Source organism: Myodes glareolus, chromosome 5, assembly GCF_982192425.1.
Source record: "Myodes glareolus chromosome 5, mMyoGla1.1, whole genome shotgun sequence".
In the NCBI taxonomy this organism is placed as follows: Eukaryota; Metazoa; Chordata; class Mammalia; order Rodentia; family Cricetidae; genus Myodes; species Myodes glareolus.
Genome location: NC_142030.1, coordinates 98907415 through 98935079, shown reverse-complemented (window position 1 = coordinate 98935079; position 27665 = coordinate 98907415). Strand labels below are relative to the sequence as shown.

At 39.8% G+C, this 27665-nt stretch overlaps 1 protein-coding gene across 2 annotated transcripts in view; it reads left to right on the top strand.

Annotated features, from left to right (window-relative positions):
• The window catches only part of Slc35f5 (solute carrier family 35 member F5), a 34523-nt gene extending 7580 nt beyond the window's left edge, over window positions 1-26943 (top strand). Inside the window, exons 5-16 of one of the 2 annotated variants that reach the window (XR_015001470.2) lie at window positions 278-340; window positions 2645-2726; window positions 3968-4158; window positions 6016-6097; window positions 7293-7380; window positions 10234-10298; window positions 13895-13999; window positions 14710-14869; window positions 17153-17243; window positions 21245-21371; window positions 22559-22655; window positions 26018-26943. Coding sequence is in view for 1 of the 2 variants with exons in the window: in XM_048443785.3 (XP_048299742.1) it covers window positions 278-340; window positions 2645-2726; window positions 3968-4158; window positions 6016-6097; window positions 7293-7380; window positions 10234-10298; window positions 13895-13999; window positions 14710-14869; window positions 17153-17243; window positions 21217-21371; window positions 22559-22634 (1158 nt within the window). In the remaining variant the exon portion in view is untranslated. Of the gene's footprint in view, window positions 1-277; window positions 341-2644; window positions 2727-3967; window positions 4159-6015; window positions 6098-7292; window positions 7381-10233; window positions 10299-13894; window positions 14000-14709; window positions 14870-17152; window positions 17244-21216; window positions 21372-22558; window positions 22656-26017 lie in introns of both variants that reach the window. The other variant, XM_048443785.3, reaches the window with a different exon arrangement.
• Window positions 26944-27665: the final 722 nt, after the last annotated feature.

The following is a 27665-nucleotide window of genomic DNA, read 5'->3' as shown; positions in this document are numbered from 1 at the left end:
GGAAAGGGCTTGAGCTTTAGCCTTAGATGACTCACTGCAAATTTAATCCAGTAGCTACTACTTTGACGAAACAGCCAGCCTCAGTTTCTTCATCAGGAAAGACAAGATGATAAAATCTACTCTGCATGACTGCACCCTTGGCATTAGTTACTGTTGTGGGGACAATAGTTAGATGCATACATTTATTCTGGATTGTTGTTTGTGTTCGTTTGAGCTGAGTATTCCTGCACGAAAACATGAGTTTCCGTGAATTTGATGTCCTGTTCTCTGTACTTAGTTTGCAGACCCTGAAGGTTACTTCGCTGCTTGCACAGCAGATACGAGTGTGAGTAGTTCTTTGGTAAGTGCTGCCTTTCCTGTCCAGTCATAGCAGGAACAGCCAGATGGCTCCGGTGTGCCTCCTGAGAGAGAACTGCTTTGCACTTCCTTTCCTTAGGGAGGCTGAAGGAAGGGGGGCAGCTAGTTACTGAAGGAAAATAGTGAAGCCCAGGCCAGGCCTGTATCTCTACCAACTTTCAACTTAATGCTCATTATTATTACCATCTAGAAACCAGAATTGGTGCTTGACACTGAGAATAAGCCAATTGTTCATCCACTTATTCTACACTGATTGTTTGCTGTAATATTTCTTTAGTTATTTTGTGTGTTTGTATGTGCGTGTGTGTGCCACAGCGTGCATGTGGAGGTCAGAGGAGAACTTTCGGCATTCATTTATCTTTTCATCAGCTGAGTTCCGGGGATCGAACTTAGGTTATCAGGCTTCTATGGCAAGTGACTTCCTTTACTTGCTGAACCATCTCACTGGTCCTTCTCATACAAGTTTTTAAAATATAATGCTATTGTTGTTTGTTCATTTTTAAACTGCATTGTATGTCAGATGATTTAGCAGGTTAGTAAAGTGAGGACTTTATTAAACTTGGAGAAGAAGTTTGTTCTCTGCTATCTTAAGCATCAAGATGATGTAATGCCATTTGCTCTGCTCAGAGTGCAAGGTGCTGACTAGTGTTCTAATAGCTTTTGCTTTTATCTCTAGGACTGATAAGTCAAATTGGGCTAGGCCAAATGCTATAATCAAAAGTTATATGTGGCAAGAAGACTGTGTTGATTGTTAGAACTTATGGACTTAGTTTAGTGAATATATTTTGTTTTCTGAATATGTTGTCCTGTCATTGTTCTATGCCAAGAATTAAAAGAAAAATCAAAGAAAGTTATAGAAGTCTGATTTTTAAAAATGAAACATATTAGTTGGGGGAATCATGCTTTAAAGAAGAATATTTGTAAAAATGTCACGACATTTGGGTCTTGGAGTCAAATTTTGTCTCCTGTTTAGCTGTTTTTGTATCTCTGCTTTGAGGACAGTTTCTCTAAAATACTTATTTTCTAAGTTATTGTGAGGACTAGTGAGAAATACATTTAGCCTTTTGTATTTGAACCTTATGAATAGTAAGAACTAATCAGTGGTAGCATTTCCCCCATCTTTTAATTATTTAAATGTTGGTTTGGGGTTCAAGTGATAACTTCGTTGGTATAGCCCTTGCCACACAAGCATGAGCCCCTGAGCTCAGGCTTCAACACCTATACACCTACAAAGCTTGAAAGGTGTGGTGGCGGGAATTTGCAGGCCCCGCAGTGAGAGGGGTGAAGATGCCCAGTGGCCGGCCAGTCTAACGGTGAGCACTGGGTCCCAGTGAGATAGCTTCCAAAACCAGGTGGATAGCTCCTGAGAAATAACAATTGAGATTGAATTCTGGCCTCCACACCTGTAGCTGTACAGCTACGTACACCTCATACCCCTACCTATTTCCCACCCCAAAAGATTTTTGTTGTTGAATCTTATGTATTTAGTAAAACAAATTCATCAAATGCAGTTGTACTATAAGCTGTTTCTTAGCTGCCTTCCCCATGGGGCTGCATGATTATGGGGGAAGAAACTTTGTTTATTCACTCTTATTCACAGGACTTAGAACAGTGTTTGTTTAGCAAGTGCTCAGAGTGGTTTTCTTCTATTTTGTTTGTGGGGAGAGACAAGGGTTCATGCTGTTTGGCTGGCTCCACACTGGTGGGCTCAGACCATCCTTCCACCTCAGCTGCCCAGGTAACAGGGAGTTCATGTATGTACTTCTCCCAGCACAGCATGCTATGTGTGTATATCCAAAAAATGAATGTTTTTCTGTTGGTGGAGAGAGAATTGATTGTATGATATTGAGGTATTAATGTTCCCAGAATGTGCCAAAGATACTGTTTGACATTTCTACACTTTATTTTTGTTATTGTTATTATTAGGTGAGGGAGTGGGGAGTCATGTGTACATGCATGAGAGGTTAGAAGACAGCTTTGGGGAGTTGGCTCTTTCTTTTCACTGTAGATTTTAAGGATTGAACACAGACTGTCAGGCTTACACAGAAAGCACTTGGCCATTTGAGCCATGTCATGACTGACATTCTTTGTCTCCTTGTGCCTGTGTGAACTGGTTGAGCTTGCTTTCCCAGGCTTTGGGGAAAATGATGCTGACTAGATGGATGTGCTGAGGAATAGCTGAGCTGTGGCAGTTCCTGTGTCTGTGTGTCTTGCACTTAAACTCTGTCCGATAGATTGGCTTTGAATTTTGCTGCTAATGTTTGTTTCTGTTCGCATTGTGTTCCAGAGCGAACCTCTATATGTTCCTGTGAAGTTTCATGATCTTCCAAGTGAGAAGCTTGAGAGCACAAACATTGGGACTGAAAAAAGTAAGTCAAGCTTAGGGTTCCACGCTTGAGAGTGAATGGAAATTTAGCTTCTTTTGAGCCGCTGTGAGCTTATAGGGTTCGTATAGTGTGTCTTGACCTCTGTGGGGTTTGACATGGCCTTCATTCTTCTGGAAGTTAGACTTGGTTGTGAATCTGATAGAATATAATTTCTGTATTAATTCAATTGGAAGTATTTTCCAGATACCAGAAAGCTCTATGGTTTCATTATCATTATATATAAAGGAACATATAAATTAATAATTAATTTATAGATTATTAAATAAGTTTATTTATTTTCCTTTGAGACAGTCTCTTGTGTAGCTCAAGATGGCCTCAACCTTACTATGTGCCAAGGATGGCCTTGAATTTCTGGTTCCCCTATCTTAATATCCTGTATACTGGGATTATAGGCATATATTGCCATACTTGTTTTAGTCAGTGCTGCGGAATGGAACCCAGTAGTCCAGCTAGTAATGTATTCTATCAGTGGAGCCACAGTCCCAACCATACATATATATGTTTTTATTTAAATATTTTATTTAAATATTTTCATAAACATGTTCTCAGAGACCCAAATTCAAACATTACTTGAGTTGTTCAATTTCTGTGAGTTTCTTTCAGAGTGTCAGCACAGTATAAAGCGCAACGTTCAGCTGCAGTGTAGAGGAGTGTTCTGAATGCTTGCTGGGAATGTTCTTCTTAATTAGCGAACCATGAAGAATAACCAAAATTATGCTTTTGTATAAATGCTAAAATAATAAGCATGGTACAATCCTGAACCGGGTGGTTGTGTACATATGCAACTATAAACCTTTTGTTGGAATTTTAATCATTTTAAACTCTTCAAAAATTGTATTACATTTTAAATTTATTTTGTATGCCTATTTAGAGATCAGCATACAAATAACAAGAGTTAAGTTCTTTGTTTCCACTATGTGGTCCCTGGGAATCAAACTCAGACCCTCAGATCTACCTCAGGCTTGGTAGTAGGTGTTACCTGCTGAGCCATCTTGCCTGCCCTGTTTTAAACTCTTTAAAACATTTCACAGATGAAATCATTTTTTCCCATTAGCTCTTTTGGCTGAGCAGAACTGCACCAGGGAACAATATAACTCTAGTGTTTGTATTGTCTTATTTTGATCATAAGTGATCGGAATAATCAGAATTTATCACTAAACACTGTTTCGTTTTTATAGGATATGAGGCACAGTTAATGTTTTGTGTTATGTTTTCCATTTTAGCTCCCAAGAAGTCCCGGGTAAGGTTCAGCAATATCATGGAGATTCGACAGCTTCCATCGAGCCATGCATTAGAGGCCAAGTTGTCACGAATGTCTTATCCTACTATGAAGGATCAAGAATCCATACTGAAGACTGTAGGGAAACTTACTGCAACCCAAGTAGCAAAAATCAGCTTTTTCTTTTGTTTTGTGGTAGGTTTTTTTTTGTTTTTTTTTTTAAAAAAAAGGTTTATTATTGTTGTGCATATGTATGCTATGCGAGTGTGGGGGGGGAGGGATTGCCACAGTGTGCCTGTGGAGCTCAGAGGGCAACTTGAGGAAGTCACTTATGACCTTCCACATTTGTGTGTGTTCTGGGGATGGCAATACTTTACCTGTTGAGCCATCCAAGTCTCCTAGAGTTCTTTATTTTCTTCTGCTAACTGCTATCTGGCACACTGGGATGTTAGAATATCAGACTGAGTAAATACTTATCATGCCTCAAAGAATTTAGAAGTTAAAGCTTCAGGTACAGTTCAGCTGGTAAAGTGCTTGTGTTGTGAGCACAAGGAGCTGAGTTCCTTTGCAGGACCCTGTAAAAGAGCTGAGTGTGATGCTACACCCTTGTAATCCTAGGGCTAGGGAGGCAGGGACATGGATCGCTGGGGCTCAGTGGCCAGCTAGCCTAGTTTACCTGGTGAGTTCCAGGCCAGTGAGATACCGTAGCTCAGCAAACAAGGAACCTGAAGAATGACAGTCACAGCCCACCTCTGGCCTCCACACATATATTTATACACCAAGCCCAACCCATAAATAAAGATATGAAGCCAGTTCCTAGAACACAACACGTGTATACACGTACACCCATGCTTGCCCACAATTTGACGAATATTGAATTTATCATTGCATGGGTAGGCATGGCCGTTCTTGACTTCTTTACTTGAATATGGGATCTGAACTCAGATCCAAATGATCGCACAGCGAGTACACTCTCTCACTAAACCGTCTTTCTAGGCCCTGTAGGTTTTAATGTCACAGAATTTCCCCAAACTTGAATTTGACTTATATAAACTTAAAGTATGATCAGTACGTGAATAAAAAATGTTAAAGTGATTTGATATTCAGTCTCTCTCCTTTACACAAACATACAATATCCGAATGCTTATTTTTCTTTTAAAATTATCTGTCTTTGTGTGTATATGTGTGTGTGTGTGTGTGTGTGTGTGTGTGTGTGTGTATGAGCACTGCGCATGTGCCTGTGGAACACAGAAGAGGGAGTCAGACTGCCTGGAGCTTGAGTTACAGCAAGTTCTGAGACATGTGTTATGGGTGATGGGAACCAAACTCAAGTCCTCTGCAAATGCATTTTTTTAAACCAACTTTTGTTAGTTATTTTTTGTTTGTAGTGCTGGGAATTGAAACCAGGTTCTGTGCATGCTAGACAAGTTCTGGTTTATTTTTGAAGTGCAACTTAAATTAATTTAAATCTTTTGAGACAAGGTCCCACTAGCACAGGCTAGTCTTCAATATGTGGAACTTGTTATCTTCCCAGCCTTGAGTTCTGGGGTCACACCTTTAATTCCAGCACTTGGGATTGTGTTGCTGTGTCTAGCCTGGTTAGTGTCTTCAAGGAATTGAGCAGCAAGATCTCAAAGATTTCAACTATGATTATTAATGCTTGTCCTTATTTGGGGGCCTGTGATTTTTTTTTCTCAAAGAGCAGCTTTTGGGGACCACTTATGGGGACTGGAGAGATGGCTCAAGGTTCAGAGCACATACTGCTCTTGCAGAGAACCAAAGTTTAGTTCCCAGTACCTACACTGGGTGGCTCAACCATCTGTGGTTACAGTTCAAGGGATCTGACACCCTCTTCTGGTCTCTGCTGGCACTGTATGCAAGTTCCCATACCCCCACAGATACACACATATACATAAGATTTTTTTTAAATCTTAAAAACAGAAACAAACGTCATACAATAATAGCGCTTAGAAGTGAGAGGGGCGACTGTTAATTGAACTGGAAGGTATAAATGTTTTTCATGAGGTTTCACTTTCTTTTCTTTTTGTATAGTGGTTTTTGGCGAATTTGTCATATCAAGAAGCACTTTCAGACACACAGGTTGCCATAGTGAATATTTTGTCTTCAACTTCTGGTAAGAAACGTATCTTCAAAATCTGCATTATGAGTTGATGTATGCATATCTAGTGATATTTATATATATGTAAACACAATTCTAAGTTTAGTTCTACTGCGCATTCATGGGGATGGTTGTTACTTAGACCCTTACTTTTTTGCTGTAGCTATTTTACTGTATAGACCAGGCTGACTTTGAACTTGTGGCCATCCTCCTGCCTGTACCTGTCTTCCAAGCAGTATTACAGGAATGCACAACCATGTTTGCATGGTTAGAGTTCACTGCCTGACCTCTGTGCTATTGGTGTTCCCTCGGGTACTTTATAGTTCTTGTTTTGGCTGTTGTTGTCTTTGTCCATTGCTGGGGATCAAACTCAGGCCTGTACATGTTGGGCACTTGCTCTCCCACGAGTACACCCTTGGCCTCTGTGTTATTTATCCTGCAGTGCATGAACATTTTCTATGTCTGTGTATACCAGGCACATAATCTCCCTTGGTCCTCTGTGGGTTTTATTTGCTTACTTTTCCATTTTTTTTTTATGACAGGGTTACTCTGTATAGTCATGTCTATTTTGGAACTCACTCAGTTTGAGGCTGGCCTCAAACTCAGAGGTTTCCTACTTCTGCCTACTAAGTGCTGGGATTAAAGGTGTGCGCCACCACACCCGACCCTCTGTGGTTTTATTCTGTAGTGTATGAAGGTTCCTAGGCCTGTCCTCCCTTTATGGTAGTCTTACCCCACATTTCTTTTCAGAGATCTTTTTCTAGATCCTTTTTGGCTAAATGCCACTGCTTATTTCCTATCTAAAATTTGCACTCTAGCAGGTGTTTTATTTTTAACATCAACTCACCTTCCAAATCTGGAAGATAAAAGAAGTACTTTTAAAGCTGTAGAAATAACTTAGAACATGGGCATGACTGATGAGGTCACAATTACTCTGCAGGCTCAACTTAGTACTTACTGGTTTAAAATAAGTAGGCCTACCCTTATCTGCACTGTTAAAATAAACGTGGCTTAGTTTAGAAGCTCTTCTTAATTTGACTTTTGAATATTTCCACTTAAGTAAATACAGCAATAGTTGTTTGAAAGAGCAAAACAATCAACTTAAAAGGTAAATGTGTGATTTCCTTGTGTTGCCCTCGGTAGTCGTGGTGAGGAATGTTGGTAGAAGTAAATGTAACAGCTTCTTCTGTCCCTTTCTTCTTCCCTGTAGGACTTTTTACTTTAATTCTTGCAGCTGTATTTCCGAGTAACAGTGGAGACAGATTTACCCTCTCTAAACTATTAGCTGTAATTTTAAGGTAAGAATATAGCTTGTGCTCATTTGCTCTGCTCAGAGATATGATATTAGACCTAGAAAACTGGCTCAGGAGTTAAGAGAGTTTGCTTGGATAATCATGAAGACTGGGGATCAGAACAAGCCGGCTGTTCCACAAGGCCTATAATGCTTTCTCTGACAGATCCAACATCCTCATCTGGCCGCTCATTGCATTCACACAAACATGCATACTTTATACACATGCACTCATATTCCTTTGTAGGCATAAACAAATGATAAAGCCTTTAAAATATGATGTTGAAACAATTTAATTTATGTTATAATACATAAGCAAAAAAAGATGAGGCAAAAGAAGGCTTCACGTGGACAAGATACTATTTAGGGCAACTGGAGGGAAAGATCCCAGGACAGCTATGGTTCCCATCACTGGTTCTCATTGACTGTAAAATTACTAAGTGTTGAACTGGCTTTCACATTTAACATTCGTGTGCCAATGTAATCATCAGTTGTCATCTCCTTTTACTGACACAAGTCCCCGTTTTATGTTGGCTTCAGTCCGTCCCTTTCTTCTAGAAGTCAAATTGGATCTTCTCCAGTTATCTTAGCCTGCAGTGATTTTTCACTTACTTTCTGTTTAATTCATTTGGCAATTTTATCTCCGGGCACAGCAGCCTCACTGCCAATAACTACATACCTAACTGTGAGCTTGTTTTTCTTGTCTTCTCTGTTGGACTGTAAACCTTTAAAGGCTAATACCTGGCTTCATTCCGAGAGCCTAGCAGAGGGCTTTTCCCATAGACAGTACTCAAAGGTGATGCTTTAGTTTGACAAAGCAGCTATTTTGGAAAATGAGAGAGCAAAGAAGGTAACAGAGCATTTAATGATGAGGCTGTTTCTTAGTGTAGCTGAGACTGAATCAAAGTCTGCTTCCCTTAAGCCCTACTCTACCTGAGAGGACTAGAACTTTCCTGCTTTGTGTCCTTGTAAAGTTTGGAGCAATGTCTGTAAACTATTCAAGGGACTTGCACTTGGCCATTGTAGATTGATCATTCTTCTTCTATTCTATATTACAGCTTTTAGACACGAGGGAAAGCTGACCAAGCTGTTCCAGTGACACTCTGGTTGACCCACCTAATTTATGTTTACTCTTTATAACTACCAGGGATATATTCTTTTCTATGCTTGACTAATGTTTTAACCAAACGTGTTTTTGCATTTTGGAAATATAATACATTTGTGTTGAGGCTATAAAATCACATAAATGAGGTCTTATTGAACTTTACCTGAAATAGATGCTGATTTTTAACTTTTCTTAGTACCATATAAATAAAAAAAGTTTGATAAAGATGGGAGTGAATATAAAATGTTGAACCAAGAATATTCTTGTTAAAGTAGGTTAAGAATGAGAACCAGGAAATGTCAACTGCCTGCCAGTTTTTACAAAGTTTTATTGAAACACAGTCGTTTTCATTCATTTGCTATCTTCTGTGACTGTTGCTGGACGGCAGAGTTGTAAGAGAAACTACATGGCCAGGTAGTTACTTTCTGTCCTATAAAAGAATCTCTGTAGTTTAGGATACTTGATTTTAACTTTTGTGTTATTTTACTCTTATGAAACTGTAATAAATACCATCTAATACTTACTTTATTTTGAACTGGCCTTAAACAATGAGATTAAGTTTTTGTGATCATGCATATAATTTGAGATAACAACAGCCTTGAGAGAGTTCAGGGATCACATTCTGCTGTCTGTGATCCAGTCCCACCTCCATTACTAGTTTTGAGATCTTGCACATCATTTTAAAATCTCTGCCTGTTTCCTCTTCTATAAACTGAGGATCACAGTAGAATTTGTCTCATAAGACAGTTATGTGGACGGATGAGGTCAAACTTCTAAACTGTTTTTAAGAACAATGTGTGCTCAATATTTTTAGGCACCATCATGGCATCTTCCTCTGAGTGGAAATGAAATGGTTTCTATTCTATTGTGGGAACTCAGTAAACAGCAGCGGACTCTAATCCAAACAGTGATCATAGCAGGAAACCTGACACTGCCACTCTAAGTAGGAGGGTCCAGTGTAAGGAGTGTCTGTTTAGCTTCTACTCACATTGTTCTATAAAAGAAAAAATATTCTTCCTCCATACTACTCCTCAAATGTGCCCAGGTCTCTTTGATCAGTAGGCGAGAGAACAGGACTATCTTTTAAATTTGTTTGTTTGACAAAAATATACACAGTAAACTACCGAGAAATAGAAGGGCCCTGAGAGCACTTTGAAGACTAGAACCATGCCCATCTTGTTCCCCACTGGAACATATTGCTTTGCTTGTTCTAGATGCTCAACAAGTGACAGTCAGATGAGTCACTGTCCTCTGACTTTGCAGCAGCCTTCAGTGGTCTTCCTTTTGCCCATTACAACCCTGGGGTTGATGAGACTGATCAAATGTGAAAAACAGCCTTCTGTTTGTTAGGTTTTACTTGCAAAAAAGTGCCGTTGCTAGCTTTATTGGGCTTGGCTTATTTCTCTTTGAAAGAAGGCTTGGCAAAAGGATGGCAAGTTATCTTTTCCATAATTAAAAGAGTAGCATGTAAGTGTGTTAGGCTTTGGGAACAGGCTGCCTGTGTTCCAGCCCTGTCATGTGGTCTTGGTCAAGTTACTTCACCTCTTCATGAATTCCTTCCCTATAAGTCATCAGTGTGCATTTGTGAGGATTAACTGTCAGTGCGACACTCATTGAGGAGCACTCATCAATTTACTACTGAATTCTCAGTCACTTTTACCCAGAGTTAGGATGAGTTCTTTGTTTTTAATCTAGATGATTAGTTTGTTAGGAGCCTATTATTTTGCTCATCAGTAATGGGTGTTACTTTTACAGTATTGGAGGCGTGGTGCTGGTGAACCTGTCAGGGTCTGAAAAGTCTGCTGGAAGAGACACAATAGGTAAGAATAAGACTGTACTCTTCTAGGGCATTCAAGAAAGCTTTGTGCTTACTGCAATGCGTGCATATATATGCACATACAGCGTGTCACCGACAGGCTCGTAGCTTTATTACATTTATTTGTGTGTGTGTGTGTGTGTGTGTGTGTGTGTGTGTGTGTGTATGTGTGTGTGTGTGTGACACATCTTAGGAGTGAAAGTCAGAAGATAAGAATCAAATATTTCCTTTCACCATGGTTCCCAGGTACTGAACTTAGGTTTCCAGGTTTGGAAAACAAGCACCTCTTTACTGACTAAGCCATCTTGCTGGCCCAGTAACAGGGTCTTAAAAAATTTGTCTTTTAATTTAACTTTTCCTTTGGAAGTGATACTAATAAAAAAAAAAAAGGCTGTTATATGACCTTCACCCAAATTCTCCATAGATTGGTTTATATAAACTACAAAACAATTACAAAAATCAGGAATTAACATTGCCTACTAATTTTCTCATGCACTTCTGTATCTTTTATGAGCAGTTACTATTAGAATGAACACTGAATTTTGATAGTATGGGCTATAGACCCACCATTAATGTAGCCATGTTCCCACAGCACTCTTTTAGTGGCCTAAGATCTTTTTTTAATTTACATTTAGTTGTCTTATTCTTCTAATGTCTTTTCAGCAGAAGCTCTAATGCAGTCTTACTTGTCTTCTATGGGTTTGACACGTACGAAGGGTACAGCTTATTTATCTTGTACAGTGTTTCTCCATTGAAGTTAGGATTCATCTTGAATTCTTTCTAGTTAAACTGGTGTTGTACAAATTGGTAGTAACATTTCCTGATCTGGCTGGCATTGGTGTATTTTCTCTGAAGACCAATGACATTGCTTTAATCTTTTGCTAGTGATGTAGGTATTACGCGTGTCTGTAATATTACATTATTTATTTATTAATAATTATTAAGGGTGCTCCAGGCGAGGTAACCAGTTGGTGAAATAGTAAGCATCTTGTAGGGAGATAAATACTGTGAGGTTATAGAAATATCCTGTTGTCATATTCTCACCCACTAATTTTTCTCATCCAGTCTGGTTCCTTGCCTTAGCAGTTACTATTATAGTAAACATTTTGATCTGCTGCCTGGATTTAGCAAAAACAAAGGTAACTAGAGCCTAACCTAGTTAATGTTTTTAGATATGTGAAGTGCTCTCCAAACTCTTCCTGGACTGCCAGGTTAGCTGTGCTTTGACCTACATTTTCTCTTTCTGACCCAGAGCCACTCTGTGTATGTAAAACTTAATGCACTGCAGCATGGGGGTGCATGCCTTTAATCCCAGCACTCAGCAAACAGAGGCAGGCAGATTAATGAGTTTGAAGCCAGCCTGGTCTACAGAGCGAGTTCCCGGGTAGCTAGGACTACACAGAGAAACACTGTCTCGAAAAACCAACCAGCAAACAGACAATCAAACAACAACAAAAAAAAACAAAGAAAAGCCTACAATATATCCTTGTTTTGGGAGTATAAGATTTTGTTGACAGGTTTTAAAAAATTTCTGATAGCAATAAAAAGAAAATAGACTTAATAAATTGTTGCTTGGCCCTAACATCTTCCTCGGGGGAGGGGGTGAAAGGTGCAGTGTCTCAGACATGCGGAGTCAGATAGAAGGGATACAGCAGACTTGTTTTTTTAACAAAGGGGAGGGGAAATCTTATATACTCTCCAGCACCCAGGCATTCCCATCCATTGACATCACATGGTCACCCCTCATTGACTAGGCACCATCAGATCTCTGACAGCACCAGGCAGATTCCAGGTTGGCTCCTCTCAGCCTCATAGGCCTTAATTTCCTCCAATAAATATTCTGTTCTTTCAAACAGATTAAAGTATTGAGTGGTCACTTGGCACATTCTTTAATCATTTTTAAAGGCTTACTTAAGGGTTGTTGAGCATGAGTTAATTAAGACTAATTATTCATGCTCTGTGAGCCTCACATATTGCATATTTTCAACTAATTATAAGCAATCATTCTGTGTTTGTAGTTTTCAAACAGTTCTTGGTTTAAGAGAAGATATGGGAATTACAAACAAAGCCAATAGAGAATATTTTTCCCTTGTGTGGATATATGGTGTGTATGTGTGTACAAGTGAATGTGTTAGTATAAATACATGTGTGACACAATGCTGTGTAGAGGTCAGAGGACAACTTCAGGTGTTGGCTCTTGATTTCTACCTTGTTTTAGATGCGGTCTTTCGTTACTTGTTACTGTGTATGTTTAACTGCTGGCTTGTACACTTCCTGGGATTTTTTTTTTGTCTGCCTCCCATCTCATTGCAGGAGTTCTGGGTTTAAAGATGCATGCACATCCATGTGTGACCTGATGTGGGTCATGGGGATTCCCACCCATGTCCTTATACTTCTGTGGCAAGTGCTTTGTTCACTGGGCCATCTCCTCAACTCATAGTATCATAGTTAACATTAGTAAATGTTCCATTGCCTAAAACAGAAGACAAATCAATGGAATTTTAGCAGAGTAGAAAGGATGCTTGGTGGAAGAGGTGTGACCCTATGGATGTGGTAGTAGAGTATCATCTGGAAATCCATATGGAGGGATGGGAAAAACAAAATCAAGCAGGAGAGAAACATTAGTTACAGTGTACAATAGCCTGGTTCATGTAGAGCAGTGGTTCTCAACCTATGGGTTGCAACCCCTTTGGGGGCGTCCAATGACTCCTTCACAGGGATCACCTAAGATCATCAGAAAACACAGGTATTTAAATTATGATTCATAACAGCAAAATTATAGTTGTGAAGTAGCAAAAAATAATTTTATGGTTGAAGGACACTATAACATGAGGAACTGTATATTAATGGACACAGCGTTAGGAAGATTGAGAATCACTAATGTAGAGAAAATTAAGAAGTGCACATTTCAAAATTAAAGACAAAATGTTACTTATCCGACTTTCATTGTTAGAATCTGTGTGGGTGGGTGTTTAGTTAGGTCACTAAGGCAAATGCTTTTGCATATTTATTTATTTATCCATTCAGTTCCTATCCTATAGGAGGATCTGGATGGAATGTGTTGTAATATGAGTGGCAGGTCGCTTCCTGCCACCTGGCTCCCGGGCTCCTGGCTGGCATATACCCAGAAATAACAACACACAAATTGTTTCATTTGAACACTGCCTGACCCATTAGTTCTAGCCTATTATTGGCTAACTCTCACATCTTGATTCAACCCATTTCTAAAAATCTGTATGTCACCATGAGGCTGTGGCTTACCAGGAAAGATTCAGCATGTCTGACCTGGCAGCTTCATGGCGGGAGGCTCTCTGCCTCTGCCTCCTTTCTCCCAGCATTCTGTTCTGTCTACTCTGCCTATCTAAGCTGCTGTCCTATCAAAGGGCCAAGGCAGTCTCTTTATTTAACCAATGAAAGCAACACATAGAAAGAAGACCCTCCTACACCAGGAATGAGTTAGGTTTTTTTTTTTAATTTTTGCAGTCTCATTTCTTCATTTAGTATTCACTGTACTAGTAGACTCTAAGTATATGTAGTAATATATGTTGAACAAGTTCTTGAATGGATACAAGAGTTTAAATAATGTGTTGGTTCTTACAGGTTCCATTTGGTCCCTTGCTGGAGCAATGCTCTATGCTGTCTACATTGTGATGATCAAGAGAAAGGTAGACAGAGAAGATAAATTGGATATTCCAATGTTCTTTGGCAAGTATATGTTTAACCTTTTAGGTTATTTACTTGAAATGATAAGTTCATAGGTTATTTTTTGAGAGAGTATGGAGACCTTTTTCCTCCTCCATATGACTTCTCTCTCTTTCTCACCCCCTCCCTCCCTCCTTCCCTCCTCCCTCTCCTTCTCTCCCTCTCTTCCTCCTTCCCTCCCCCCTTTACTCCATCCCTCCCTCTTTCCTTTTCTTCCATTTCTTTCCCTCCCCTCCCCTCCCCTCCCCTCCCCTCCCCTCCCCTCCCCTCCCCTCCCCCCTCCCTTCCTCCCTCCCTCCTTCCCTTCCTTCCTTCCTTTCTTATCTTGGAAATCTTATGAATTCCAAGGTCTCTTGATGAACCTTCTGGGCCTCAAGATTCAACCAGACTAACTGGCCAGTGGGTCCTAGAAAGCCATGTCTGCATGACCCAGAGATGAGAGTACAAGTGAGCACCACCTGGGTGCTGAGGACTGCACTCGTGTTTGAGCAGCAAGCACTTTACTGAGCTATCTGCCCAGCCAAACTGCAGTCAACAGTCACCAGGTGCTGATGCTGTTTTTCCCTGGAATTGACCTGTTTGTAGAACTAACACAAGCTCCAGTTAAGCAACCCACTGAAGCCTTTTGTGAGATGTCATATTTCTAATAGTGTTCTCAAGTTTGGAAAATTGAAATCAGCTATGATTTTAACCCGTGTCTCTTTTATGCTCAGGTTTTGTAGGTCTGTTTAATCTGCTGCTCTTATGGCCAGGGTTCTTTGTGCTTCATTATACTGGCTTTGAGGACTTCGAGTTCCCCAATAAAGTGGTACTTTTGTGTATCATTATCAATGGCCTCATTGGAACAGTTCTTTCCGAGTTTCTGTGGTTATGGTAGGTTCTGTTACTTCTGCAGTTCATTTGCTTCATTTTGTTGACTTATGAGTAGTTTGGATCTTTCTGTGTCTTCTGAGTTCTGAAGATCCCTTCTATATTGGTACTTGTAATTGAATATATTTATTCTGATAAGAGCAGGGACTTTGATTTTTAACTTTTGTGGGCTTAGGTGTTTGTTTACTAAATGTGTGAATATTACTATGCAAATTAATACTGTTCTCCTATCCTTCCTGCTGTTGTGATGAACACTCTGACCAAAAGTGACTTGGGGAGGAGAGAGTTTCCTTAACTCACACTTCCAGGTCACAGTCCATCACTGAGGGAAGTCAGGGAAGGCTTGCCCATATTAATCATCAGTTAAGACAATTTCTTAACAGACATGACACAAGCCAACCAATCTCTCACTCAGATGACACAGGCCAATCAATCTCTCACTCAGACTTCCTCAGATGACTCTAGGCCAGTGGTTCTCAACCTGTGGGTTGTAACTTCTTTGGGGACTCAAAAGACCTTTTTAAAAGGGTCATAATAAGATATCCTGCATGTTAGATATTTACCATACAATTCATAACAGTAACATAATTACAGTTATGAAGTAGCAATGCAATAATGTTATAGTTGGGGGTCTCCACAACATGAGGAACTGTATTAAAGTGTTACAGCATTGGCAAGGTTGAAGAGCTGAAGGAAAATAGGACAATATAAATCGTTTAAATTTGTAAAAATGTTTTCAAGGTGTTAATTTACATGTATGAAATTATCAATCAATAAATAAAAGATATATTTTTAAAGCATAGTGTTGGGGGCATTGATGATGGCTCAGCTGATAAAGTTCTTGCTGCACTAACATGAGGATCTGAGTTCGGGTGTCTAGGCAGGGTGGAATGACATGGGAGCATAGAGATGGGGAGAGCCATGGAACTCACTTGCCAGCTAGTCTAGCTGAATCAGTGACCTGGGTTCAGTGAGAGAACAAGTCTCAAAAATAAGGTGAAGAGTGAAACAGACATTGAATGTTGACCTCTGGTCTGTACATGCACATGTGTACATATACCTGAGTGCACATGTACACACATGAACATGTATATATGAACATGTATGTTCATAATGTCATGCAAATGAAAGTAGCCATGGACTAGTGGACATCATATGTTTTAATGTGAGAGTTTATGGATTCTTAGTGCAACTCCAGGGGTGTTGCTTACTTAGGGAGCTTGGGAATTTTTGGTTGTTCCCAGGCTTCTTTTGCATTGTTATGTTTATATTCAGAACTTTACAAATGGGCGAGTTAGATGTGGAAATCATGAATGGATCAACTGGGATCCTAGCATACTATACTATGTTAGACTTTTTCTCATTTAAGGACCATAAGTTTAAACACAGTATCCCATATGGAGTTTGTCGGACTTCCATTATAGTTTTAGTACTGTTTCTGTCAGATTAAACTTTTCAAAGAGCTGGGCCTGATGGCATAAGCTTATCACTTTCTTAAAGTTTGTGTATGATTTCAATTTTAATAATGCTGTTTGGTGGGGGCTAGAGAGATGTTTCTGTGTTTAAGAGTGCATGCTAGTCTTGCAGAGGACCTGAATTCAGTTCCCAGCACCCATATTGGGAAGCTTACCACTGCCAGTAATTCCAGCTTCAGAGGGATACCACATCCTTGTCTGGTCCCTAAAGAAACTACATTCATCTCTTCAGACCCACTCTTATACATAATTTAAAAATTAGTTTTTTGTTTTCATTTTTATTGAATAAAACTGACAAAAGCATTAAAAATGAAACCAAAATAAGACTGTATCAACAAACATTGAAATATTTGTAAGAAAATTTAAAGATTAAAAAAGCAGCAAAGGGAAAAAAATTAGTTTTTAAAATCTAAAGAAAGGTAATGTGATTTTGTTTGGTATCACCAAAAAAACTAAAAACTCTGCTCGGTAATTTTTAAATTACTGAAATTATATATATATATATATATATATATATATATATATATATATATATTCAAAGTTGAATAATATATGCAAACAGATCTTAAAAATAGTATATAGCACCCAGAACACTGTGTAATTCCATGTTTGTATTTTTAATAGTCAAGGACAAACTTTGGAGTCATTTTAGTAATTATTATTTTTTTATACCTCTGTCCATACTCAGTTTTCACCTCTGCTTGGGATCTTTCAGGCACGTATTATAGGATAGGAAACTTAGTTTAATTTGTTGAATGGCATTTAAAAAATGTTTATAATATAGAAGTTATGTTTCCTTTCTTCGTCTCAGGGGCTGCTTTCTTACCTCATCGTTGATAGGCACACTTGCACTAAGCCTTACGATACCTCTCTCCATCATAGCCGACATGTGCATGAGAAAGGTAAGCCTGGCTCTTCCTGAGATGCTCTAGGACCCCGTGACAGCTAAATAATAAGGGGGTCATAGGGGTGATACTTGATGCTTCTCCCTGCCTCTAAGAGGCACGCTAGTACATAGAAATAGAAATAGTAGGGCTGAAATGACTCAGCCAATAGAGTGGCTCTACCAATTTGAGGACTGGAGCTTGATCCTCAGACTTCATGTTAAAAAAAAAAAAGCCAGGAGTAGTGTTGCATGCTTGTAACTCCAGTGCTGGGGAGTTGGAGACAGGAGGAATCCCAGGGCTCACTGACCAGCCAGCCTAGCCCACAGGGAGAGTCCTAGGTCAGTAAATACCTCTTTCAGAAAACGTCACCTAAGGAAAGACAGCTGTATCAGTTAGGGTTTCTACTGCTATGAAGAGACACCATGACCACGACAAGGGGTTTGAGAGGTTTAGTCCATTATCTTCATGTGGTCATGCAGGCAGACATAATGCCAGAGAAGGAACGGAGAGTTCTACATCTTAATACTCAGGCAGCAGAAGCAACTGTGTCTCACACCGAGCTTAGCTTGAACATATGTGACCTCAAAGCCCACTCTTACAGTGATGCATTTTTTCCCAAAAGGTCACACCTACTTTAACAATGCCACACTTCCAAATAATGCCACTCCCTATGTACCAAGTATTCAAACACATGAGAGTCTCTGAAGACTATACCCACTCAAACTACCAAACAGCCAAGGTTGACCTCTGGCCTCTACAGTCATTGACATACCATATGTACATACACCCACATGTACCTGCATACACACTAAATAAATAAGTAAATTAGTAAATAAATAAGATATAAAATTCAAAAGAAATAGATAATCTTCATTTTGGTCTTTCAATATTTTTCGTTAGTTTTTAGGTATGGGAAGTGGCTTTATATGAGGCTTCTAGTTTTTGAGTAGCTGCTTTGTTCCTAGTGTCTTTGGTATATGTTCATTGTATTCTATAGGAGCACACTAGTAGGAGTAACTTGGCTTCTCAGGTTAGCTCCAGTGGTTGCTTAACACTGTGCTAACACTGCCATAGAAGTGAACTCCAGGAGAATGACGTGGTGTCGTGGCGAATACTCACCTCTGCTGCACTTAGCCTAGGTGTCCCTGCCCTCTTAAGTAAAGTCCTGCTCTGGACATGGGGATTCTGGTGATAAATTATGGTGCAGAAGTAGCACTCAGGGGCATCTCTGGCTGCAGCCTAGAGAAATGAGAAGTTTCTTTTTTTTTTTTTTTCTGTTTTCTTTTCTTGAGATTGGGTCTCACTGTATTACCCTGGCTGGTCTGGAATACACTACATTGATCAAGCTGGCCTTGAACTCACAGGGATCTGCCTTTGCCTCTCAAGTACTAGAATTAAAAGTATGTGCTACCTCACCCTATGAAAAGTTTCTTTAGTGCTTCTAAAGGTGGCAGAGGAGAGAGGTGTGCCTTTGCCTAAAGCTGCAGGAGGGAGACAGCCATTTAATTCTGCTTTTGGAATTTGAATATTTTAAGTCATAAGTAATCATAGGGTACATGTGTGTTGGCTTAATACAGTTTGAAAATGGAAATATTTGAAAGCTACATGTTTCTAGTTGTTCTAGTAACCTTATTTTTAGTACTATTTTTATTTAGGTCTTTATACCTTATGGATAAAGGCAAATGCTCTCAATCATGTGGATATTCTTTATTTAAAATGGTTCTTTCGGGATAGGAGATGGCTCAGTGGTTAAGAGCACTTACTGCTCTTACAGAGGACTGGGTTCAGTTCCTATCATGCATCTTACAACCACCTGTAAATCCAACTGTAGGCGATTCAACACCCTCTTTTGGCCTCTGCTAGTCTCTGTACACATGGGATGCACATCCATACACTCAGGCACACACATATACACTTAAATAAATAAATCTTTACAAAATAATTCTGTGCTGATATTTGTAGATTAGTAGATGTTCTGGTAATCATTCCAAAAAAAAAAAATGTTACATTTTATCAGTACTTTGGTAGCTAACTGTGGACTTCTCAGTTTCTCTTAATGAGGACTCATCCCTGAGTGTTCTGTGGGTCACTGAGCCTCTGTGTGCATGTACTGTGCAAATCAGTTTTATGTCAGAGGATTATTTTGTGTTTTCTCGAAAGCCTTCACCAAATACATCTTTCTCATGAAACTTTTCTTTTTTAATGGTGGTGTTAAATGGGCCACCATTTCCAGCATTGGGAGTTTTGCCTGTGAAAACTCTTTTTTCCTTTCTTTTCTATGCATGTGTGTTTGAATGAGTACATATGTGCATGCAGAGGCTAGAGGAGTATCTCCTTGGAGCCTGGGGTTTCCTAAGTAGACTAGCTGGGGAGTGGGCTCGGAGATCCTTGTGCATTCATCCCTAGTACTAGAATTTTAAGTGTGTACCACCTTGCCCAAGATTTTTATTAGGGTTCTGGGGATCACCCAGAATTTTTATTAGGATTCTGGGGATCAAATTTAATTTTTCAAGCTTATAAAATCAAGCACTTCATTGAGTCATCTCTTATCCCTTATTTTCCTCTGTAACTCTCAGAAGAGGACAAATAAGTGCTTTTCCATATTTAGCAAACAGGAATGGCCATTTCCTTTTGTAAAACAGATCACCACTGTGTCCCTTATCAGCCTCAGCAGTCAGTACAAGCTGCTTGGAAAATTGTTTTGGATACTTTAGTCTGATCTAGACACTAAAGGTAACTTCTAAACACAAAGACTTTTAAGCCTTTCATTATTTTCAGTTTCTTGAGGACCTAGATCAGTGAAGGATGAGAGGATCAAGTTGCATCAGAGGGCTTGTTAGTGCTGAAGACTGGCTTCTCGCCTGCTCTTGTTCACTTGGTCAGAATTTAATTCTGAACTTTCTTTTTTCAGTTGTGTGTGTGCACACGCATGCATTTGTGCCAGAGTGTATATGTGGAGTCAGTTCTCTCTTTCCACTGGATGGGTCCCAAGGGTTAAATGATGTTGCCAGGCTTGGCTGCTTTCCTTCTGAGCTATCTCTCTGGCCCTGATTCTAAACATGTTTTCATCTGTTGTAATTGGGGAAATTACCAGTTTTTGGTGTTAGATTTTGAATTTGTGGAGCTGGAGGGTAAGAGCACTTGTTGCTTTTCCAGAGAGGTTGAGTTCAAATTCCAGCATCCATGTCAGGCAGACTCACAGTTACCTGAAACTCCAGCTTCAGAGGATCAAATGCCCTCTTCAGGGTCCTGCTGACACCAGCAGAGATACACATACACATGACCAAATAAGTAAATAAATCTTTAAAATTATGAGTAATAACTGGGCGGTGGTGACTCATGTGTTTAATCCCAGCACTCAGGAGGCAGAGGTAGATGCATCTCTGAGTTCAAAGCCAACCTGGTCTACAAAGCAAGTTCCAGGACAGCCAGGGCTGTTACCTACTCTGTCTAAAAGACCAAAAAGGACTAAAATTAAAAATAATTAAAATTTGTTAACAAATTACTGATAGGCTTACAAAAGTTATCTGTAAGGGTTTCACTTGGTTTTAACACTAAGAGCTGTGATGTAACTGTTAACACAGCTGTAACATAATGTTTATTCCAAATCTGAAATTTTGAAGATAGTGTTGGAAACTGAGGAAGAAAAATCCTCTTAGCAGGAGTGACTATTACAGAAGAAATGGGTACCATGGTGCTAGAGTCAGAAACTCCATTTGTGGACATCCCCACTCTGGGCACTGCTCCCAGTAAATACTGGCATGACTCTGCTGCTTTTCTTTTGCCCTTTTTTTTTAATGCAATAAGTATTTTTACTAGTTATTTAGGCAAGTAGAATTATAAATTGAAGTCCTAAATCCTTTTATATAATAATACTTCATAACCTATTATCAGTATTTAGTCTATCTTCTTGATATTTTAATGCGTATTAAAGGTAAAAATTGCCTTAATGATAATTTTGAGGTTTTATTTTAATCTTTTGTTTTAGGTGCAGTTTTCTTGGTTATTTTTTGCAGGCGCTATCCCTGTGTTTTTTTCATTTTTTATTGTTACTCTCCTATGCCATTATAATAACTGGGATCCTGTGATGGTAGGAGTCAGAAGAATTTTTGCCTTCATATGCAGAAAACATCGAATTCAGAGGTATGTTTTATCCCACAAAGATTTTTTTTAAGTTTGTGTGTATACATTCATTCATTCATTCATGTCTGCATGCACCTACATGTCTGTGTACATGCATGGGAAGAGACCCGGGGTCGATGTCAAATGTCTTCCCTAAGCTCCACCTTAGCTTTTGAGTGTTTCACTGGTTAGCTAGTTGGGTAGCCTGGATCAGATTGACTAGGCTGGCTAGCAGTGAGCCCCAGGGACCCTGCTATCTCCCCCACTGGGACTGCAATGTTTCTGTCTTGCCTGGATATCTTATATGAGTTAGGGGTGATTGAATTTACATCTCTTTATGCTTGTGAGACAAGCACTTTGCTAGCCAAGCCTTATCCCAGCCCCTAGTTTGTTTTTGAGATAGTTTTACCATGTAACCCTCGCTGGCCCTAAACTCCTGATCCTCATGCCTGTCCTCTGAGCATTGGGATCACAACATAGACAGACGAACAATGTTTGCAGCTGGGTGTGGCTATTTTCTTGTAATCGCGCCAACTCAGGCGGACTAGTAGCATTCTGAGGTTGGGGCCGCTTGGGCTACAGAGGGAGACTCTGTCTCAACAGACAAAACAACAGTGGTGGGTTGGCTGAGAAAACTGAGAATCACCACAGTGGCCTGGCTTTTAGGGATTTTGACAGGAATTGTTGAAAGAATGAATTATATAATTTGTGTTGTATAAGGAAAAAGAGATGCATTTGGATCCTTTGGATGGTGAGATAATTTCTTCACTGCTAATTTTTAGGAAGCAAGTGTTTTGGTATGCAGGTGGTATGTGATTAATTTAAATATAGGAAACTTTGATTTGGGTGCAGTTCATAATAGAATATATTAGCACCATCTTACATTTTTCTTTTTTTAAATCGATTTTTATTGAGCTCTACATTTTTCTCTGCTCCTCTCCCTGCCTCTCCCCCACCCCTTTAACCCTCTTCCAAGGTCCCCATGCTCCCAATTTACTCAGGAGATCTTGTCTTTTTCTACTTCCCACATTTTCTTTTCTAAGTTTCTTTTTCAGAGATAAAGTTTTTTATATTGCATTTCAAAAACATGAGGGAAATTGCTGGTTCTGCCACTACCTGTATCTTGACCTCCTGGCTTCAGACAGGGTAGTAGGCCATTTCTGAAGGTTTTTTTTCTAAAGCTTTCTTAACTGTTGCCTTTTCATTAGAGTTTCAGAAGACAGCGAACAGTGTGAAAGCCTCATCCCTATGCACAGCGTTTCTCAGGAAGATGGAGCTACTTAGTTGCTGTCGTCTGTAGTCCAGGTGTGTATGTGAGCCAGCCCCAGACCAGTTCCTCACGATATTCTTGAGAATATCCAAGTATTCAGATGTGGCAGGTTGACCTACCTTCCTTCCTTCCTTCCTTCCTTCCTTCCTTCCTTCCTTCCTTCCTTCCTTCCTTCCTTTCTTCCCGTCCTCCCTCTCTTCCTCCCTTCCTCCCTCCCTCCCCCCCTCCCTCCCTTCCTCCCTCCCTCCCTTCCTCCATCTTTCTTTTTTGAGACAAGATCTCACTATGTAGCCCTGGATAGGCTGGAGCTTGCTATGTGGACCAGGCTAACCCAAACTCACAGAGATCCCCCTGCCTCTTCCTTTCAGAGTGTTGGGATTAAAGTTGCATAACACCACATCCTGTTCCTGCAGGAGATTTTTTTAGAGTGAGTTGCTTGAAGTGGCCCAAAGTGCTGCAGCCCCTGGAATCAAACCACATGGGTTCCAGATCTCCAGGTCCTTCCACAGCTGGCTGTGTGACACTTGGGGAGCTTCCTGGCCTCTTTGAGCCTGTTTCCTTGTCTGGGAAGTGACACTGTGGTAGAACGATCTTACAGGTGTTGAGTTCAAAGTGTCACAATAGTGCCTTCCACAATTAGATAGCCAGTGAGTTTTAACTCTGTGTATGTGTGTGTGTCCATGTGCATTCATGTGTTTGTGTATCTTCTGATCAGAGGTTGACATCTATTCTCTCCCTTTATTATTCTCAACAATCTCTTACTGAACCTGGACTTCACTGCTTCAGCTAGATTGTCTGGCTAGCAAATCACAGGAATCCTCCTGTCTTCACCTCCCAGCACTGGGATTACAGGCATGTACTGCTGTGCCTGGCTGTTTTATGTGGGTTCTGGGATCTAAACTCAGATCCTCACACATATGTAGCAAACACTTTACAAACTGAGTCAACTGTCCAACCTCTTATTCCATTTTTCTTCATGCTAAATCATTTTATCTAATGATAAATTTTAGAAAAATATTTTCTCTTACTATACAACAAAGAAAACATAAAATATTTTAGAGTGTATCAATCTCTTCCCCCTTCCCACCTTGCGTGTGTGCATGTCGTGTGTATGTATGTGTGTGTGTGAGAGAGAGACAGAGAACTTCAGTTTCCTTATAGAAACATGGGTGAGGGGTTATTTTAGAAGAGCATGAGCAACCTGCCAGTGGGTACAGCGCTGAAGAAATGCCTTTTCTTTCCTCAGCCGACACTAACTTCCCATAGTTCCTTAAGTAAGGCTGGAGCCAAATGTTAACTGCCTACAAACCCAAGTCGTAGCTGATTCCCTTGGACTTGCCTATCTCTTTGCAGATTATGCTAACATCTTTGTTGCTTGTCTGTCTAGCTTTCCATCTCTAGTTGGCAAACATTTTCATTAAGAAAGATGAGGATCTCTACTCCCACACCACATTGCACCCTGATTCCAAGTCATTCTGGCCTCTCCATCTTCTGGTGGGCATGATGACACATGATGTAAACCCAGCATTTGGGAAGTAGATGCAGGAAGAGATCAAGGTCATCTTCCACTACATAGTGAGTTTGAGGCCAACCTGGGCTACATGAGACCATGTCTCAAAAAACAAAAACAAACAAGAAACAACAGAACAAACAGAAACGTCCCACTACTTCTGGATAGTTGCTGCATACTTTGGGATAGCTCAATATTCTGTGCTTATGTTTTTATGACTAAATAAGAAACGGCCGCATCATTAAAATTCGTCCTGATATTTTCTCTAGTGCTTTTCTTGCAACTGTGTTTAGAGAATAAACTTTGAAGTTTTTCTTTTGTATAAGCACGGGGAAGCCTGACTGCATAGCTGACATTCTGTGCAATATGTACCCGATTCCTGCTATCTGTTACCTCCTCACCCTTTCTGTATTTCTTCATGGCCACCCAAGGGTTGATTGCCGTTCTTTGTTCTCTTTGTTCATGTAGTTCATTCCTTCTAAGAAAAATGGCCTTTTATTATCTGTTGTCTTTTAAGTGAGGCTTGTGGAACAGGTGTGCCATCTTTCAATTAAAAATAATAGGGCTGGAGAGATGACTCAGTGCTAGGAGTGCTTGGGGCTCTTGCAGAGAACCTGAACTTGGTTCCTAACACACATCTCAGGCATCTCACTATTGTGTGATGCTTTACTCTTTTGGCTTTTTGAGGGGCCCAACACCCAGCTTCCAAATAAATCACACACAGAGGCTTATTCTTAGTTAAGAATGCCCAGCTTTAGCTTGGCTTGTTTCTTGCCAACTTTTCTTGACCTAATTTAACCCAACTACCTTTTACCTGAGTTATCTTTCTCTATTTCTGTATACTTTTCTTTGCTGCTTTCTCCATGGCTTGTTGTATATCTGGGTGGCTGATCCCCAGTGTCCTCCTCTCCTCGTTCTCTTGCTCCTCCTCTTCCTCGTTTTGTCCTTCTATTTATACTCTCTGTCTGCTAGCCCTGTCCATCCTTGCTCCTGCCTTGCTATTGGCCATTTATCTCTTTATTAGACCATCAGGTATTTTAAACTGACACAGTAGCACAGCTTCACAGAGTTAAACAAATGCAGTATAAACAAAAGTCACACACCTGAAAAATAATATTCCCTAACAGCTCACAACTGCAGGAGATCCCATGACTTTTTTGGCCTCCTCAGGTACTGCATTCTTGTGTACACAAACACACACACACAAATAGAAATAAAATCTTTAGCTATAAATAACTGTGAAGGTGGTTATTTAAAGCGTCCTATGTCATCACATTGTTCATGGGTTATCTTTCTGTGGAGTGCTCCTCATCACTCTCAGAGCCACGTTCAGCTGCCGCCCCACCAGAATGTGTTCAGTGCTGGAAAAGCCAGAGCCAGAGAAGTGAAGAGCTGAGAGAGTGAAGACTAGAGAAGGTGGAGAGCCATCAAGTAGCATAGACTAGAACAGGCTGAAGGGGGGCTTTGTTGCTACAGGGGTAACGGTAGAATATGCCAGAAATAAAACTGAATGCTAGTACACAGTGCTCAAGTAGTGTTGGTGTCAGAGCTGCTGTTGCTACGAAACTTGTTTTTGGTTCCTTATTTTTTTTTTAATGTTTATTTACTTGAAGCTCAGAGTCTAACTTGAGGGACTTGGGTTTCCTTCTATATGTGGGTTCCAAAAACTGAACTCCGGTCATCAGACTCAGTGGCAAGCACATTTTCACTCTAAACTATTTTACTAGCCCTGTCATGAGTTCTTAATTCAAGATCAAGTAGCTAGTTAGTAAATATAAGCATTGTATATAATGGGTGTTTCAGCATTAAGATAATTTGCTTCTCAGACTCTGTGCTACAGATGATGTAAATGATAAATAACCATTTTTTGTATCCTTTTGTTTTTAGTGTAATGGAACATTCTACAGCGAAGAGACAATCTGACAAGTTCTTTGTAGAAGTGTTTCAGTGCCTAGTCTGAACAATACCAGTTTCAGTTCTTTGAAACTCTAAATACATTTTCCTCATGTTGCTTTCTTCTTTTTCAAAATGAAGGATGTTCCATGTAGGCTGTGTGCGATCCAGTTGCTCTAAAGGACCAACCTGCCTTACGTATCAGTTCAGTTCATGAAATCACTGGAGCTAATCAAAGAACACAATCTTTCTGGGGGACTTAATCTCCTCATTCAGACTTAGTAGTACTCTTTCCGAGAAATCACCCGAGTAGGTGAGCATCCTGACAGGCAGATGCTAACTGGCATTGCCTGCAGGGGGTGCAGATTATAGTTTTGAGTTTCATAGATTGCAGAATAACCACACAGAAGAAATGCTAGTTAGGGTCACACATATGTTCATGCAAAGTTGGTGGTGCTTTAGAGCACAGATGTTTGAGAAGAGATCTGGTCCAAGTGCACTCACTGTGTGAAAACTCCCTGGTGTTTGGTGCCTTGTATCTTAAAAAATGTGACAAACCCTAACAATTTTAAAGGGGAAAAACTGAAGACTGGAAAATCACATATTTCTAAAGGCTGTGTGGCTATAAATTAGTTGAGAAAGCTCTGTTTAATTTAGAGTTTTAAAGGAATATTCTCTCTTCAATTAAGAAATTTTCATAATGGAATGGTTTAAATTGAAGTGATAAAGAATATTATTAGAATAAAATGTTTGTATATGTATTTGTGTATTAAAGATGTATCAAGTAATTTTGTATTTTTTCCACATATAAATTACTCTAAAACTGGGTGCTGCTTCCTTAAATAATCTTACTTTCCTAAGTAAATGTAAATGGTTAAAATAAAAAAAAAAGACAAGGAGATACTCTGGTGAAAAGACAACATTTGATTCTTTTGTCTGTTATTATTAAATCCGGAGGCTGAGAGTTAACCTCAGGGCAGAGTGCTTGCCTAGCACACATGAAACCCTGGGTTCCATACTCAGCTTGCATAAACCAAGTGATGCACACCTGTAATCCTAGCACACAGGGTAGAGGCAGGAGGATCATGATTTCAGAGTCATGCATGACTACATAGTGAATTTAAGGCCAGTCTTGGATAGTGAGGTCTATCTCAAAATCATATAAAATATTCCTAGTTGAGGTTTTAAGTGTATTCACAGTATGTGCTTCTGGAACTGCTTCCTGTCAGGTCAGTGAGCTCATGTCTGAGGACTCTGACTTCTGGGTAGTCAGAATCCAGTCCGGTTCCAAGTAAAGTGAGGACCATTCTCGAAATCGCTTAATGAATCTCATTTTTAAAAATTCCCTTTATAGAGTTCTACTTTATACTGTTCACATTCTTAAAATTGATCTGGTGTTAACCTGAATCTAAAATGAAGGTTAGCTATCTTTCTGCTTAGTCCTGAGTCCACTGTATTATATATTAATTTAAATAGCAGACAACCATGTTTTTCACTTGGGAGCACAAGTAATTCTTATGCTAAAACCAGTGATGGTTGGCAGGGTAAAAGATGTACAAAGGATGGGAAGATGTCTTAGTCAGGGAAGTGTGTGCCTTGCCAAGCATATGAGTCTGGCTGAGTCTCCAGAATTGATGTAAAA